Source organism: Cucumis melo, chromosome 7 (assembly GCF_025177605.1).
Source record: "Cucumis melo cultivar AY chromosome 7, USDA_Cmelo_AY_1.0, whole genome shotgun sequence".
Taxonomy (NCBI): domain Eukaryota; kingdom Viridiplantae; phylum Streptophyta; class Magnoliopsida; order Cucurbitales; family Cucurbitaceae; genus Cucumis; species Cucumis melo.
The window spans coordinates 1,146,124-1,164,154 of record NC_066863.1 but is presented as its reverse complement, the minus strand read 5'-3'; the positions used below and the strand labels follow the sequence as shown (position 1 = coordinate 1,164,154).

Sequence of the window (18,031 nt, the reverse complement as noted above, 5' to 3'; positions counted from 1 at the left end):
GTGCAACTTACTAAAACGTAACCCCAACTCATTTTCACGTGGAAAGATGTAGCAAACCAACATAATATGTAACTAGCATTTCACAACCGTCAAATTAGCAATATTCTACAATTAGATTTCAACGACATTTGGAACCCATAACTTTAACTTTGTTGATAAACTATCTCTCGTTTTGTAATATTTTAAAATGAAAAAAATCAAGTTTGAAAATTTATCGATTATTTGAATTTTCGCTTACTTAAAAAAAAAAAACGAAGGACAAAGATGGTTACCAAAATAAGTTGAATCAAAACATTGTGTATGATAGTCATTTGGGATAGTTATGTAAAAGTTGAGACAATTATGTAACTAAACCTATTTATTTAGAATATGTGTGTATAAATCATTTTTAATAGGGATAGTTGCAAATTTAGCAATTATATTCAAAATGATTAAGTATATAGCAACATTTTAAAAAATTGCAAATATAGCAAAATCTGTCAAAATCTATCAATGATAGGAGTCTATCACCGATAGACTATGTAACAAATGTTGGTCTATCACTGATAAACCATAAGAGTCTATCAACGATAAAAATGTATCACTGATAGATTTTGCTACATTCAATTTTTTGAAAATATTACTGCATACTTAATAATTATTCTAAAAATTGCTACTTATTGTAATTATCCTTCTTGATATCTTGTTTGATCTCGTCTCTGCCATATGGACTAGTGTTTATTTGGATCTGGGCCCAAACAAATATAAAAAAGAAAATGGGCTATAGGCCCAACAGAATCGGTGGTGGATTTTGGAATATATTACACAAGGCCGGTACTCAGTGTCAAAGCAAAGCCAAGCCAGTTGATTGATGAATGAAATTATGGAAATGAACAAATGTCAATTTTGTACTTCAAAAAGAAAAACATTTTCTTAACTAATAAATTGACCTAAATTAGCTTTCATGCATCAAATACTTTAGTTTGTATTTGTAACATATATATATGTGTGTAATTTCAAACTTTAATTAACAAATAAATTTAATAATTTAGTCCATTTCTTATAAATAAAAATTCTATCAACTTAGGCACAAAATTAAACATTAAAAGACATATTAGACGCAACCTAAAAATTTAGAGACTTATTAACGGTAAAATACGTTGATTGGTTCGATCACAATAAAATATAATTATTGTTATTTATGTATATATGATTTGATGCTCAAGTTTACAATTTTGATTATATATCATTGGAATGGGTTAATTTAATATAATTGTTTAAGATGTGAACAACTCTCTAGGCGGTAGATAGCGTATTTGATTTTATATTATGGTTCGTTTTGTAATTCCATCAAAACAATATTGTATAGAGTTGATTAAGAGTAAAGTATAGTAACGATATATTGATCGATACGAAGTATGAATAATGAATAAGTGTTGTACGACATGAAGTACTTAAAAGTACATGCTTTCTAATCAAGTAATTTAAACCATTCCATTTTTTAAATATATAAAGATACCGTAAACTTTAGCATGTTAACTTATACATGATTAAAAAAATTACGAATATTAACTATCAATATAATTAAATTTCTTGTAAACAAAATCCTTAATGTGGCCTCTAAAAGTTGGGTAGGAAAAAAAAATATAATAATAATTCTCGGTTCGGTTAATCAATAATTAACAAAAGTTCACTACTTTATTATTCATGTCAACTCACATTTTATCACGTTGTTATTCGCACCAGCTCATTTTATTACTCACCTTTCTATAATAATTATTAACAAAATTTTATTACTTCATTTCCTAAATTCGTAACCAATCATTCATTCGAGCTTTAATTGATTATTCTGTCTCGTTTCATTTTGGAAGTCAAAAGACATAAAACATATATATATTACAAACCGTACAACATATTATAATGTTGTGTGTTAGAATAACATTAAATTTAGATATGAACAACAACAAACACACCTAACAAATTAATCTCGAAAACACGAGTAAGAAGTAGTACAAATCAACAAAAACTCAAATGAAAGTAATAATAAAAAGTACACAAAACTACAATCCACGTACTACTTCAAAAATCTCAAAACTTAAAGTTAAAAGAGGAAAATGTAAAGAAGGGGAAGCAACATTCATTCACATTACACCACTTGTTAGAGGTCAATATAATTTCCCAATAGATGGTATGAAAACCAAGCTTGAAAAGAGAAAACACAAAAAGAAAATATTAATTATATATATTCATAAATATTATCGTTTTATATATATATATATATTCATAAATATTCATATCAGCTCGTGTGCACCTCGATTATAATTCTCATATGATAGACAGTTCATCTAACTTTATACATTTTGATGTCAATAAAATCGATAGGATATTAAAATTTAGGTAGATGACCTATTTGAATTGAACTCGTAGTCTTTTAGCCTTTCGATTTTTTTTTTTATTATTGTTACTACTAACATGTGAACTATTGTTGAATTAAATAACTTGTTTTAATTTATATATTCATTAAATTAAAATTGCTTATGGTTTTAAAATTTTGAATATAATTTTTATTTTTAAAGTTTCAAATGGTTATATTTTTACTAATAAATTTTAGATTTAATTTTTAATTTGTCTACGATTTTCAAAATGTAATACATTTTTAGATTTTTAATTTTGACCTTAATTAGATTATTTAAAATATCATGATATGGATTGTTTCAAATCAAACTTTATTTTTAAAGAATTAATTATTAGAAAAGTGATACAAGGTGAAAAACTCAAAAATAAAAGTATAAAATTAGGAGACTAAATGAAATTCTAAACTCTAAAACACAAATGATACAAATTGAATTTAAAAAGAAAATAGAGATAAAAGAAAAATTAAAAACTCTCAAATAAAAACTAACATATTAATTAAAATACAGAGATTAAATAAAATTAATATCTCATCTTATTTGATACTATCATGACTTTTTAATCTTTTAAGTTTGTAACTACTAAACTTAGGACAAAAAAATCTCATATGTTTAATTGAACTTTGCTAAATTGATGATAAATTTACGAAACATAATTTAAATTTAGAACGAAATAATATTAGTATATAATGAAATTAATTAGTGGTTTAATGTTATTATTTGGGAGGTTGTTTTCATTTGCGTGAGCGATGGGGACGGCCGGACCGCCGGTCCAATCCTTCACCGAACCTCTTTGGCTCTCTTCTTCTCTCCTTACGCAATTCCCCCAATTATTTCTCGAAGCCTTTTTTCCCTTATTTCGCTTTCTCTACTTTTATTATTTACGCCTATTTCAACTGCCTTCTAGAAACTTTCTTTTATTATTTTCTATTGATATATTTTCCACAATTACAAATTTAATTCTTCAACTATAAGATTTTGTGATTTGTGTTTTTCATATGTTTTTGCCTTTTAAGATTTTAATCCTCTAAAAGAATATTAACCTCATTGCTTACTGTTTTTTAGTAGATAGATACTATTCACACGAGAAATTTTGAGAAATTTTAAAATTTCTTATTCAACATATACGATCTAAAATGTATATACGAAAATGTTAAATGATATTTTGCACTATTTTATTGACATGATTAATAATATTGTAATATTTTCTCATATACATGTAAAATGATGATATAACGAACGTGTGGTTTAAGTAGATATCGTATTTAAATTCCTATAATGTTGTTTTTTTTTTAATATAAATTTGATTTTTACATATCTTGTTGGGTATTTTTTTTTTATATTTTTATCGTACGAATAAGTGAGTGTTTGATAATATATGATTCATTTTATCTACAACGCATCAATTTAAGCTTTTGAGTGGATGGTTGAGTTAACAAATTATAGAAAATTATTCTTTTTACTTGTCGGAAAATATATATCTAAAGAAAAATAGATTTTAGTTTTATGATTATATGTAGTGGAACGAGTATCGATGACAAAAAGACTTTGTAATATTATAGTGAATTTGATATGATTGGTTTGATTACGACACGTATATTCAATCAACAGATCATAAATATCATTTTGATTCCTATTCTTTAGATTTTATTAAATGTTAGTCCATAAGTATTTTTAAAATGTCTAATTTTAATCATCAGATAATCAATAAATCTTCAATTTAGTTGATATTACATGATTCTTTTAATTACTTTTTGTTTTTATTAAGATATTCACTATACATTATAAAAATATATCGTACTTTTCTAAAAATTTACGATTATTTGAGGAACTAAATCCAAGAACTACTAAAAATACAGTGACTGAAATTGAATAAATTTCAAAGTACAAAGACCTTTTAAAATTTCAAACCTAAAAAATGCAAAATGACAAACGTGAATATTTAGCTTGACACAATATTTACGGGTTCAATCCCTCGTTCCTATCGTTATTATACTAAAAATGTCAAACGTAAATTATATTAGAAGTATTTAAATTTTTGTAGGGTCGAATATAATATTTAAAATATGGGAAGAAGCAATTAGGGTTAGGTCTCTAAAAGTTGAGAGTAGACTTTATAGGAAACAAAAGAAAAAGATATTAATTAATAATGGCCTAGAAATGCGACTTTATGGTATGTATTTGTTCGGCTTCATGAATTTGTATTAACTGATTTTGAATCAATAGATCCTTTGACCATCTCAACAACAGGCAAAATAATCATAATCCTAATCATAATAATGATAATAATAATAATAAGCTGTTTTAATATATATATATATATATATATATATATATATATATATATATATATATATATCTTGAAATTAAAATATGTTCAAAATTCTAAATATTCGTTGGATTTTGAAACAAAATTTATTAATATTGAAAAATAAAGGAAGGACTTATTGGGATTATTTTATTTTATTTTGAAACGAGGACTATAAACTTAAAAAAAAAAATGAGACTCATTTAATTTGAGTAATTATTTATCCCAATTGTTGTAGTTAATTATAATTAACCCAAATTATACATTTAATTTCTATTTATCTCCTAACAAATTCAGAATTCAAATATTGACGCGGGTATTGAAATTTTATTTTTATGAATATATCGTAAAATATCGATGTTGATAAATATCTATAAAAGTCATAAAATTTATAGATTTTATTTAGATACAGTTAAATTGATTTTACTATAATTTATGAATATAGTTATTAATATTTGATACTTTTATTTATATTAAACTAAATAAATGACACGTAGTTGTATTTTATAAGTATTTATAAAAGATGTTGGATATAACTACAAACACTTAATATCGATATTGAACCTTTGGATTTATGGATAATATCTATTCACGAATATATCGATATATCTATGAATATTTTTTATCTTTGACTAACAACGACACCTAACAACATACGTATGCGTAGAAATATGGATACATAGATAAGTTTTTAGTTAACTAAAATATAGTTAGTATTATTAAGATTTTAGACAGATTATTTCTCTTGATGATCAAAATTATAATTATTTTTTTACTATTCATTTTCATACTGCTAATGATATCTACCCTCTCTATATGTATACCTGTATTGCAATTCAAATAATAAATGAGTATTAGGATTTGAAATTGCACCTTTAAAAAATATATTACTAATTTGGTTAACTATGATTAAATGGATAATTATGTGTATTATTCAAAAATAATCAAGACAATGTTAACACAAAAGTATATGTTTACTCTATTTTTTAGTGATGTTGAGATGCTATAACGTTCATCACCAAAAATTCACATTACGCATCGCACCTTTTTATATATAGTTGCTACTTTTTGTAGCACCATGATGTCGAGGAAGAAATGTTATTGTGGTGTGCTACGACGATTATATAAGTGTTTAAGTTTAGGGTTTTTTTTATCTCTTTCGATATTTTGATAAACCAATACATCTTGTTCTCCATTTTTATTTATGCTATGTGTAAATGCAAACACCGAACACATTCTTGAATTCGAGAAAAATCAACATATTCTTAGTTTTTAATTTACTTTATGTATATAAACATCTACGTTCTCTTATCTAATATTTATTTGTCAAATTTAATTATTATTTAACTTGACCACTAAATTTTTGTTAGGGAAAAAAGTCAATCGTAACGTACTTCATTTTGAATATATATTATGTCACATGCATTGTATTTGTTTAGCGTCATATCGTGAACGTGTCTTCTTTTTCTACCAACAATTTTCTTTTTAAGAGTAAAGTCATAAATGTGAAAATTTTCATTAGTCTTCACCTAATTAAAATAAAAATGTAAGTCTAATTCTAGAAGCATAAATAATCCAAATTCAATTCTGAGACATTCTGGATGAGATTATAAGATGAGCCAGTAGACTGTCCATTTCATGCTCTTGGTCTCTAGTCTTTACCAAAATAATAATATTAACAATAATAGTAACAGTAATAATAATAATAAAAGGATTAGAGAGCTAATACGACGTAAATTAATATTAATAAGACTAAATTCCACGGCTGCGTACCAAATCCGTATTTAAATTTCCTAACCCACAGACTCCATGCCCGGCGGCTACGTGTCGTTCAACTTGTTAAAGGTCATCGCCCTTTTCTCTTAATTATTATATTAACTTAATTAATTAACTTTCCCTCTTAATCTCAATTTAATCCTTGTGTGTGTGTGTATATATATATTGTTATGTTTTGTTTAAAATAATTTACTATAGATGTGACGTATGATACTTTTTTATCATATTTAATTCGACTAGTGTGATATCTCAATTGGTTTTAATTGATTTTAACCTCAAAATAACGAAATTTTATAAGTAAATGATTTTATTAAAAGTTAAAGATTTATGTAACCAACTTAATTTCAACTATGAAGAAGATTGTTATGTTTATTGCTAGCATTCTTGGATTTGTACGTAAAAATATGCTAATTGTAGGTTCTTTTTCATTTTAACACATTATTTGATAAGGGCGGAAATGCAAGTGGATGCTACATTTTCATTTCTTCACATTCCACCCAACTCGATCATGTTGTCTCGCGTAAAAATTAGGGTAATTATTGATCGTTGCTCGTTACAAAAGTAAAGATATTTTACCTTTGTTTGCATTTTGTTATTTGATCACTATTTCTTATCAAATAAAGTCTCCAAGCTATGGTATTTGGATATCCATTCTAAGCACATGGAAGTTTTTGTAGGTTAGGGTTACTGTCGACTACATCTTCATATACTAAAAAAGTACAAAACTTTTGTCCCACTCTTATTTGTTCAAGTTTCTTTGAGGAACTAGACAAAGGGTCATGTGTAACTTAGCCTTGCGTGTCATAATTTCTACTTAATCATTAATGTATAATATGATGCTTTAAAAAAATTAGAACAATTTTATAGATATTCGAAGGTCAAATTTAAACAATTTTCAATCCAAAAGCATGCATGTCTAGCAAATTCAATCGTTTCAAAGTAAAAATATATAAGTAGGAAACAACTCTAAACAAAGTACTCCTTAAATAAAATAATTAGCATATGATACAAGATCAAGAAACCAACTTTTCACAAAGAGAAGATACCGTCTACAACAAAAATTGATGAGAAGCCAAATCTTTCCTGATACCATGGTACGAGCGAACTTATTGCAACCCTTTTTGTAAAACGAAAACGAGTATAATAACCTAAAATACATCCTTCTAATAATTGCTCAAACTACATTCAATTGGTGATATCTAAAAAATTATATATTTTTATTTATTTTCTATCATGTATAAAAAAATTAGATGCATTCGATTAAACATACATCTAATCATTGCTAAAATCAATTTCAACTAAACTTCGTCCAATCTCAATCACAATCTCAATCTGTCTTAGCATTAAAATATATATATATATATTGTATAATTAAAACCGTTAAGATTCTAAAAACTCTCTCTCTAATCTGTCTTACAAAATTCTTTCTGTCTCTGAACTGTTTATTAAAATAACAATAACACTAAAGATAATAAAAAAAAAACAAAAGATTATAATAAACTTAAATATATATATATATATATATATATATATAGAAAACAAAAACTACAAAGAAGGTAAAAAAACCAACGAAACACACAGAGATATATATATATATATATATATATATATGTTAGATTCCATGGTCGTGCAATGCACTCAACGGTATTTCCGAAAATCCGACAAACAAAACCGGATAGGGTTTTCCAATCTAAATTATATTCCAATTTGTTGTAATATATTTTTTATTTTAAAATATAGCCTACTACGGTGTCGTTTACTTCTTTCTTCTCACAATAAACAATTCCAATCACACAATTTTAATTAAATCATTTCTTTATATTTATGTCTAAGAGGAGACCAATCCCAACACCCCTTCCCATTTGTTTGGTAATTGTTCGGTATCCTGGAGGCGCACCCGCCGCCGCCGTGTCGCGGCGGCCCTCGCCGGCCTGTGGTCTCGGTTGACTTTTTGGTTGGACCAAAAAAGTACATCGTATTTGAACAACATATATTCCCTTCCTCATTTTTATTATTGTTCTGTTTAAATCGTGTCCATTTTAGTTGCAACTAATAATAATAATAATAATAACAATTAGTTTTGTCGTAGAGCATGGGAGTGATTTTATAATACATGTCAAAATTGATTTTGTTAATTATGAGCTTTTTTTTCTTTTTTTGGTAGGAGAGTTTGGCTAATAAGATTCGAATAAGTTATATATATATATATATATACTTCTTCATGTTTTATATTTTATTAAGTGATTTCAAAATATTAAAAGTCAAGATTAATTCTAAATATATATATATATGTGTGTGTGTTATTATCGACTAATGTGTGTGAAAATAATTTTTTCATGTTTTCATATCTTATATTGTAGTAAGTAATTTCAAAATGATTAGAAGTGTGTTGAATTATACAAGTAAAAGAACTATCGTATTATTTAAGAAAGAAAAATAAGTTATAAGTCAAAATTAATGATGAGAAGTACTTGTGCATGTAAATGTGTTCGATCTTAAATTGTGGACCAATTTATATTTATTTTCTTTTTCTTATTATTAAATAATATATGGTGGACAAGATCTAAAATATAGAATGTCGAATACAATCATGTACGTTTGAAAATAGTCGTATTCATTGGAAAAAAAAAAGTGATGCTTTGAATAAAATACTTTAGACAAAATCTATTTTAAAACACTGCTTAAAGAAAAAAAAAACTTATTACACTTTTTAATTTAGGGAACCTTTTTACTTTCTCTTTTGTTGTCACGTTTGAAAAATATTAAATCTAAGCATAAAGAAACATTCTTCTTATTTAATTTGCTTCCTTTGAATGTTTAAATGGCTGGTTATACAATTTTCACTACAGGTCTCTTTTTGCAAATATTATTTATGTTTCCTTTTCCAACATCTTGTGAATTTTAAAAAATAAAAATAAGTGAAAATTTGATTTTTTTTTTCAATTATAGAAATTTAGCATTTTTTTTTTCATTTATAACACCATTTTCCTCCCCGACCCAAAATTATAATTTTATTTTGTCGTTGAAACCCAAATTTGTGGTAAAGACATTATTGTAGACATATGTATATAAAAACTCTATATATTTAATCCATATATTTTTTTTAAATTTGTTGCGATCACTTTTCTAATTCAATATTAATTATTTGATTAAAGTTTAATAAAAAAAAACTATACGATAACTAAAATAACAAAAAAATTATTTGTGAATTTTAAGATGGACCATTCCTTCGATAATATCTTCTACCTAGTAAGCCAATATATATATATATATATATATATATATATATATCATTTTCGAACCTTATCGAAAACAACTTAAAATTTTTTCACTGAAATTTGATTTTTCGTTGAAGAGAATTTAGTTTATATAAGTAATACTGACATAATTTTTGTACCTAGAGGATAGAAGAACAATCAGCTTCCATCTTGCAAATCAACTTTAAATAATATCTCATTGCGTCTTTTTTCAAATTTAACATTAAACCTCAAATCTATATGATTCCTACAATGCTAAAAAACAAACGAACAAAAACGAAAATTAAAGCAAAACTATGATTAAAACCCTAAAACTAGAGATGAGAGATATTGCTGATGTTGGAAGCTATGGGCATATGTGGTTTGAGAAATGCTATGCCCACACATAAATCTTAGTATTAACATTATTGTTGTTATTATTATTCTAACCATTTAATTATTCTTTGTTAGTACACAACACACCAACTCCCCCCCAAAAAAAAATATCTAAAACTAATTCAATTCCTAACTTTAGTTCTAGAATTTCTTGTGTCTTACGCAAGCCAAACTTTAATTTTTTTCAAAATATTCACATTACATTCTTCTCATTTCATATCTACCCTTTTTTCCCATTTAATTCGGTTAGGTCCCTAAACATCCCATTTCAACCCTAATATATATCGACTTTGTAGGAAGTCTTTTTAAGTATAGAAAAATATGTCAAACTATTCACAAGTTATAGCAAAATTTTTACATTAACTAATTGGGCTGCTGCGTTCATTTTTTTTCTATTCGTGAAAATTTTTCTGTAATTTGGATTCTTCGACGTAATGTATATTAAATTAATCTTTTGATTTAAGAACATGTTTTAGACATAACACAATAACACAATAGTCCCTTTCTCATGAATTAAATAATAATAATAAATTTAACCAATTGAAATTGTGGAGGTAAGCGATGTCGTAATTTTATAGCAAAAACTATATTGAAGTTTTTGATAATTAATTAAATTAGTAGAGAGTTAGTTGAAGAGTAGATCAATTTGGTTCAACTTGCAATTTTGACCCATTGAAATCAAAACTCTTTCTTGCTTCTAACTCTTCACCATTTTTTTCTCTCTTTAATATCGTCAAATATTCATAATCTTTAAATTAGATTAATTAGCATAATTTTGTAAATAAGATATAAATTATTATAAGGACAATTATTTGTAAAATAACAAAATTAAATTGAGATAAAATTAGGGAAAGGATTTCAAATTTGTGTCTTGATGGACTAATTAATAGAGAGAAAATATTAAAAGTTTAATTTATGTTTGAATCTAATACCAATAAAAGAGAGCATATACACCAAAATTAAATAAACTTTAAACTAAAAGAACAAAAAGGTATTTTTAACAAAATTAATTATCTCAATATTTATCATAATATTAATTAAGGACAATTATCGTAAGTGACAAAATTAGTGAAAAGACTTCAAATTTGTGTTTTGATGGACTAATTAATTAGAGGGAAAATATTAAAATTTTAATTTATGTATTCTATTTGAACCTAATACCAATAAAAGAGAGAAAATAATTTTCAATTCTAATAATATATATATATATATATACCCTACTTACACCCATTAGTATTTTCTTTTTGGCTATTTATTTTTCACTATTTTTTAAAAATAAAAACCATAGAAAAAACTTTAAAAATTAAATTCCTTTTGTAACTATTTTATTTTTTATTTTTTAAAATTAAACATGTTTGTTATCTAGCTACATTCTATCTTATATAAAAAAATTAGATTTTAAAAAATTACTTTTATTTTTTGAATTTGGCTTACAATTCAACCCTTGTATTTAAAAAAATTAATGATACAAATACTCAAATTTAAGATATACCGCCAATATTTGAAAATATATACACCAAAATTAAATAAACTTTAAACTAAAAGAAAAAAAAAAGGTATTTTAACAAAATTATCTCAATATTTATCATAATATTAATTAATACATGCAATTAATATTTTAAATAAATTGGGAAACTTCTTGTTTCTTTGGTCATCAAACTAATAAAAATTAGTTTGAAAATTAATTTCTATCTTACTAATTAGAGCAAAAGTTTCATACAAGTAGATTTAATTAAAGTTTTATTAACATCATGTTTAGAGTCAATATACTTATTAAAGTTTTATTATCGATTAAAAGATAGATAGAGGTTTACAATCTTTCCATCAAACTTTAAAGAAAAAAAACGTGTAATTCAACCCTAATTTTATTAACATAGTGATAAACTAATAAATTAGCAAGTAGGTGTTTGGATTTAGAAATTAGAATGGATAATCACATTTTTATGAGCGCTTAATTAAACTTACTTAAAACAAGAATTAGGCAGCATGAGGTATATATATATATATATATATATATATATATATATATATATATATATATATATATATATATATATATAAAAGGTTTAATTTAGTAATAAAAGCCAAACACTGTCTTGGACAGTTGTCCTTTTATTTGTTTTTTAAAAACAATACAAAAATCATTAATTTTTTAGTAAAATAAAATACCTCTTTAACCCTAGATTAATCTACTCTAGAAAACGTTACGCTTTTATCTTTAAATTTTAAACTTTTGTTCGATGATTCAGTCTCAAAATATCATCGCTTTACTGTTAAGTTTTAGGTATCGTTTCTATTTAGTTTGAAATTTCATAAATTACCCTTTTCACTTCTCACTCTAAATCAACATCCTAATTAACCAAATTTGATAAAAATCAATCGAAAAAAAAATGTGCATTTCATGTGCACAATATACATATGTACGAAAAAAGAAGGTAGTGAAAAACCTAGACTATAATAGTCTTTACCCCAAATACATATTATAATAACACAAACTATATATAGTAATAATGAACCTCAAACGCAGACTATAGTAGTTTGTGCTATTCCAAACACAAACTATAATAACCTAGACTATAATAGTCTGCACCTCAAACGCAGACTATTGTAATCCTCAAACTATTATAACACCTATACTATTATAATTTTCAGACTTTTATAAGTCACTTATTGCCTTAAACGTCATTTGGGGTTTGTTACTATTAAAAAAATTCAAAACATTTAAATTAAGGGACGTCTATAAAAATATAAAGAACTTTTATGATAATAGGATCCATGTCACTACATTTTCTAAAATGTAAAAGTAGAAAATTTAAAAGTGAATAACCCTATGACATTTATCTGTAATTCTTCGATTTTTTGAAACCCACCTTCTATTAATAACTTTGGGAATCCTATAAAGATTATGACTTGAATAAGGTCGATTCTTTTTTGAATCTCGATACGTGCAATTCCTTCCACACCATAAAATATTCTCATGTTCTTTTGTACATAATTCCAAATACAATCTCGTATTTTTTGATCTTCTCGTAAACCTTCAGAATATTTTTTGGGGTGTGCAAACCATAGAGAGAACGATGCCTTTGAGTTGCATCAATTCTAAAAACCGAGTGAATTTATTTATTGTCCCATAATCCCCCATTAGTACACATGTCATAACACGTCATATCTGTGTACTTTTCTTTAGTTATCAATCCACCATATGATAGTTGTATAATACATCTAACTACTAGCCATATTTGTCATATTTGCAATATGCAAATAAGAGGTGTTATCAACTACTTTTTTCTAAAAAAAATTTATCATCTGACGCAATTTTCCTTCGATTAACTTTCGTTAATGATCTATTTTTCCGAAACATAAGAAGAAATGTAAAATATTGAAACATTCGGACGAATTTTAAAAATTAAAAATATATGTTTTTTTTTCTAAATTTATAAATAAAATATATCTCATGCTTATCGATTACCCGATCCCTACCCTACCGAAATACCCAACTTGGATCATATTATTAATCGTACGTATAAATTACTCAAGAGGAAGGAAAGAAATAACACAAAAGAAAAATGTATATGTAATAGTAATTTCATATTCCTCATGCAACTTTGTTCATTAAATAATAAATAATAGAAAGAAAATTGCAACGTGTATGCCACGTAATCTCTCATAGCGTCACGCATATAAATTAAGCACATGACACGTATACACAACCATATAATTCTACTTATGATACTCTTAATTAATGTCTATACCATACTACCAATGCTAAATTTATTTCACTTTGCTTTTAATCATCACTCAAACCCTAACAATCCAATCTTCTTTATCATATTTATAAATATGGATTTATAAACTACTTTCTTTAGTATAAAACGGATTGAGTCCATCGTTGAATTGATCTCGTTTTGATATGAGTTAATAAATATATATAAATTGTTTTTTATGCGTGTGAAATAGAATTATACAATACGTACAATAATTAGTGAACCAGTGAATTAAAACGAATAGAAGTTCGTGTACAAATTACAAGGACTTGAGACTTTGTAATTTGAGTTATAATTTATCGTAAAAGTCTAATTTTTCGTCAAGATATTCTTGAAACTAAAGTTTAATTGTTGGTATTATATTGTGAAAATATTATATTCATGATATACTTTAAATGACGAATTACGTCGAAGCGGATGAGTAATGTTTTTTTTAAACGTGAATGAAAATATTAACGTTATGAAAGAAAAACGATACTATATTTTAAAATGTCAATTATCACTAGAGAAAAAATAAAATATTTTAAAATATAATTAAATATAAAAAATTGTAGCTTTCGTACAGTTAGGTGTTTCATTTATATATGATTATAATTAAACTATTATTACTTTTTAATTAATTATTTTATCTACATCATTTTCTTGAATACGTTGAAAAATGCATTCTAAATTTAATCATTTTAAACCATTGATTCAATTAGATACGAATGGTTTGTTTTAGAATGATTGATAGTTTAAATGCAATCTGCTGTAATTCCTATTAAAAACTAAACCATTTTTTGGGTAATTAAAAGTTGGTTAATGCAAATCCAAACCATTGGTAAAAAAGGTTGAACCAATTATTTTAAATGTAAGATTTTTCAATAAGAGTAAAAGGGAAAGTCAGTTTCTATTTATAGTTGAAGCTTGTAATATCAGCAAAAAAGTCTAATTTCACCTATTCCCAAAAACATTATATTAATTCTCAATCACTTCTATTTTTTTTTAAAAAAAAAAGGAAACAAAAATAGGAAAAAGATAACGCTTTTCAATTGAAGACGAAGGCTAAGAAAATACAATGAAAACGAAATCATAAGACTTTAAAATGATAGTAAAAACTAAAAATGGTTTGATTGAAAAAAGTAGAAAGAAAATGAGTTTAATAATATCACAAATCAAACTCAAAATATTCAATACGAACACGGAGTTGTGTTTGTTTTCCAAAGTATTATACTTTTACATTCCCATAATTTCATGTTTTATAATTTTAACTTTATTTACTCAACAAATACTCCGTAGTCATATATAGTTATCTATTTAAAAATCTAAAGTAATTAAAACAATTAAGTTTATTATACTATATATAAAAAGCGACATTTTAAAATATAGTACAGTAAAAACTTAATTTTATTATATTTAGTAAATATTTTAAACGGTGGTGTCATATAGATAATTTTCATTAAAAAAAATTTCCATAAATATGTAAAATTGATTAAGATAATAAAATTATAAAACATACGAATCAAAATAAAAATTAAATTCAGAAATAAATATGTATATGTTAAAATTAACCGTAACATTCTAGAAATGATACAATAAATTGTATTCCTTTTGATTTGGTTGAAGAACTATAGACCAAATTATTTAAAAAACTGTATTATAATAATGTGATATTTTGATTTATTTAATTTTATTTTTGTCACTCAAATATTCAACGTGAAGGAAAATAGCAAGCTGTTTCCCGGTTTAAAAATTCCAATAATTTATTAGACTAAGATTTCTAATAATCTCACAAAAACGGGTCCCGCTACGAAGCCACGCGGCAAACCCCATTCTCTATAAATACCACTCTTCCTCTGCAGTAGGTGAGTGAAAAAGAAAACACCTCACAAAAGAAAAAAAAAGGAAAATCCACTTTCCAAATCCCATTTTTCTAGATGCAATTATGGGTATGAAGAGGAAGATGACGTGGAAATCGATGATCATTCCGAGCTGTTACACGGCCGTGCACCGCGGTTTATCGGAATCAGAGGACGACGAGCGACGGCGACTTTCAAAAAAAGGTTCATCGCAGCGGCTGTCGCTGTCGGACGCCAGTAATCCGAGTTCGCCGTTGTCGATCGACGACTTGTCGAATTCCCTTGTGGGACCGAAGCTTCATATTTTTTCATTTGCGGAACTTCGAACAATCACTCACAATTTCGCTTCCTCCAATTTGCTCGGTGAAGGTGGGTTCGGTCCGGTTTATAAAGGGTTCGTCGACAATAAAATTAAACCGGGTTTGGAAGCTCAGCCGGTCGCCGTTAAATTGCTCGACCTCGATGGATCTCAAGGACATAAAGAATGGCTGGTAGGTTGCTTCAACTTATTCCGGAAAAATTACGAATTTGCCCTCCCATTTTTATTCTTCAGTAATATATTTTGTTAAAAAAATTTAAATAATAAAAGCATGGAAAGAATTTTGTTTTGTAGAGAATATCGGTTTGACTTTTTGCAATTTATTGAAAATAGATTTTAAAAACCAAATTGATTGAAAGTTTTAAATTTATGGAGGAAATTTGTATCTTTTGTATGGGTTTTGATTAATTAATACGAAATTGATTTCTTTTTGTTTTTGTGTATTTATTGTAGGCAGAGATCATAATTTTGGGGCAAATGAGGCATCAAAATTTGGTGAAACTAATCGGTTATTGTTGGGAAAAAGAATACAGACTTTTGGTTTATGAATATATGGCCAGAGGCAGTCTAGAAAATCAGCTATTTAGAAGTAAGTACCTATATATGTATTTATGAGATTAATTTAATTAATTAAATTAATTGTGATTAACTAAATAATATAGTTTGGAATAATTGTAGAGTACTCAGCAGCTTTGCCTTGGTCAACGAGGATGAAGATTGCTTTAGAAGCAGCCAAAGGCCTTCAATTTCTTCACGAAGCTGACCCACCAGTTATATTTAGAGATTTCAAAACCTCTAATATTCTCTTGGATTCTGTAAGTTATAAATAATTTTGTGACTATTAGGCTGAATTAAGATTGTAATTAAGACTTAATTTGAGCTCTAAGAAAGTACTAATTCTTGTAATGGGTTTGTTTAGGATTATACAACAAAACTCTCGGATCTTGGATTGGCCAAAGATGGCGTTGATTGTGAAGATCAGCCAGACATGTCTTGTATTATGGGCACACAAGGCTATGCTGCTCCCGAGTACGTCAAATATGGTGAGTTTATCTTTCTTTCAAAGTGATTTTTACCAAACACTAGTTGAAATCATACGAATGAAGAAGTTCCTTAAATAATAACAGCTATCGTTTGTATTATTCTTTTTGGCGGTACCTAACGCAATTGAACGACTTTTTGCAGGCCATTTGACGACGATGAGTGACGTGTACAGCTACGGCGTCGTTTTACTAGAGCTGTTGACAGGAAAGCCATCAATGGACCGAAAGACCGGCGAGTTTCTAGTGGATTGGGCGAAGCCACTTTTAAAGGACTCGAAACGCCTCTGCCGGATCATGGACCCAAGGCTCGAGGGTCTATACTCGGCCGAAGGCGCACGTAAGGCCGCTGCCTTGGCCCATAGATGCTTGAACCGCAACCCTAAGCGGCGGCCGCCGGTGACAGAAGTCGTTAACGGTTTGAAGTCTTTGCAAGACTTTAACGACGTGTTCACGGCGCCGTTTGTCTACGTGGTGGAGGACTGCTGTGGGGAAGAGGCGAAGAAGGGGAAAGACGAGAGAGTGTTTGAAGGGAATGGGCTTGGGCTTGGTGGCTTGGGCCTGGGCTTGAATTGGAAAAATTGGAGGCCCATCTCTGTTTGATAGTTTTAGATTGAAAGGGGGATAAAATAAATCCCTGTAAATTTTAGTTTTTTTTTCAATTTTTTTTTAACGAACCCTTCTTATCCACCTTAGTAGAAATTATGAGGTGATGGAAGAAGGTTTTTGGGAAATGTATGGAATACTTGTAGATAAAAGTGTTAGTGTTATATATATACAAGTGTAAGTTTGGATGAATCCAAACAATTAAACGAATGAAATAACTTAAAGTTCAAAGTTTTTATACAATATTGCAAAGTGGTGTTAGTGTGGATTTGGGAAACGATACAGATATAAAAGAGATCGATAAATGTACAAACTTATATTCAAGTTGAGTTGTTTTACATTAAATTGTGAAAATTGG

General features: G+C 26.8%; 1 protein-coding gene across 1 annotated transcript; it reads left to right on the top strand.

Annotated features, from left to right (window-relative positions):
* Positions 1–15,719: 15,719 nt before the first annotated feature.
* LOC103493709 (serine/threonine-protein kinase RIPK) lies at positions 15,720–17,916 on the top strand. Its single transcript, XM_008454572.3, has 5 exons — positions 15,720–16,199; positions 16,481–16,616; positions 16,706–16,842; positions 16,947–17,070; positions 17,213–17,916. Exons 1-5 carry the CDS (start codon positions 15,795–15,797, stop codon positions 17,668–17,670), a joined length of 1,260 nt encoding a protein of 419 aa, XP_008452794.1. The 5' UTR covers positions 15,720–15,794; the 3' UTR covers positions 17,671–17,916.
* The last annotated feature ends 115 nt before the right edge of the window (positions 17,917–18,031 follow it).

Excerpts from the sequence above, each read along its gene's own strand:
- LOC103493709 (XM_008454572.3), top strand. The coding sequence starts at position 15,795 with ATGGGTATGAAGAGGAAGATGACGTGGAAATCGATGATCATTCCGAGC. Across the intron at positions 16,617-16,705 it reads AGAAAATCAGCTATTTAGAA|AGTACTCAGCAGCTTTGCCT; the intron begins GTAAGTACCTAT and ends GAATAATTGTAG. Across the intron at positions 17,071-17,212 it reads TCCCGAGTACGTCAAATATG|GCCATTTGACGACGATGAGT; the intron begins GTGAGTTTATCT and ends GACTTTTTGCAG.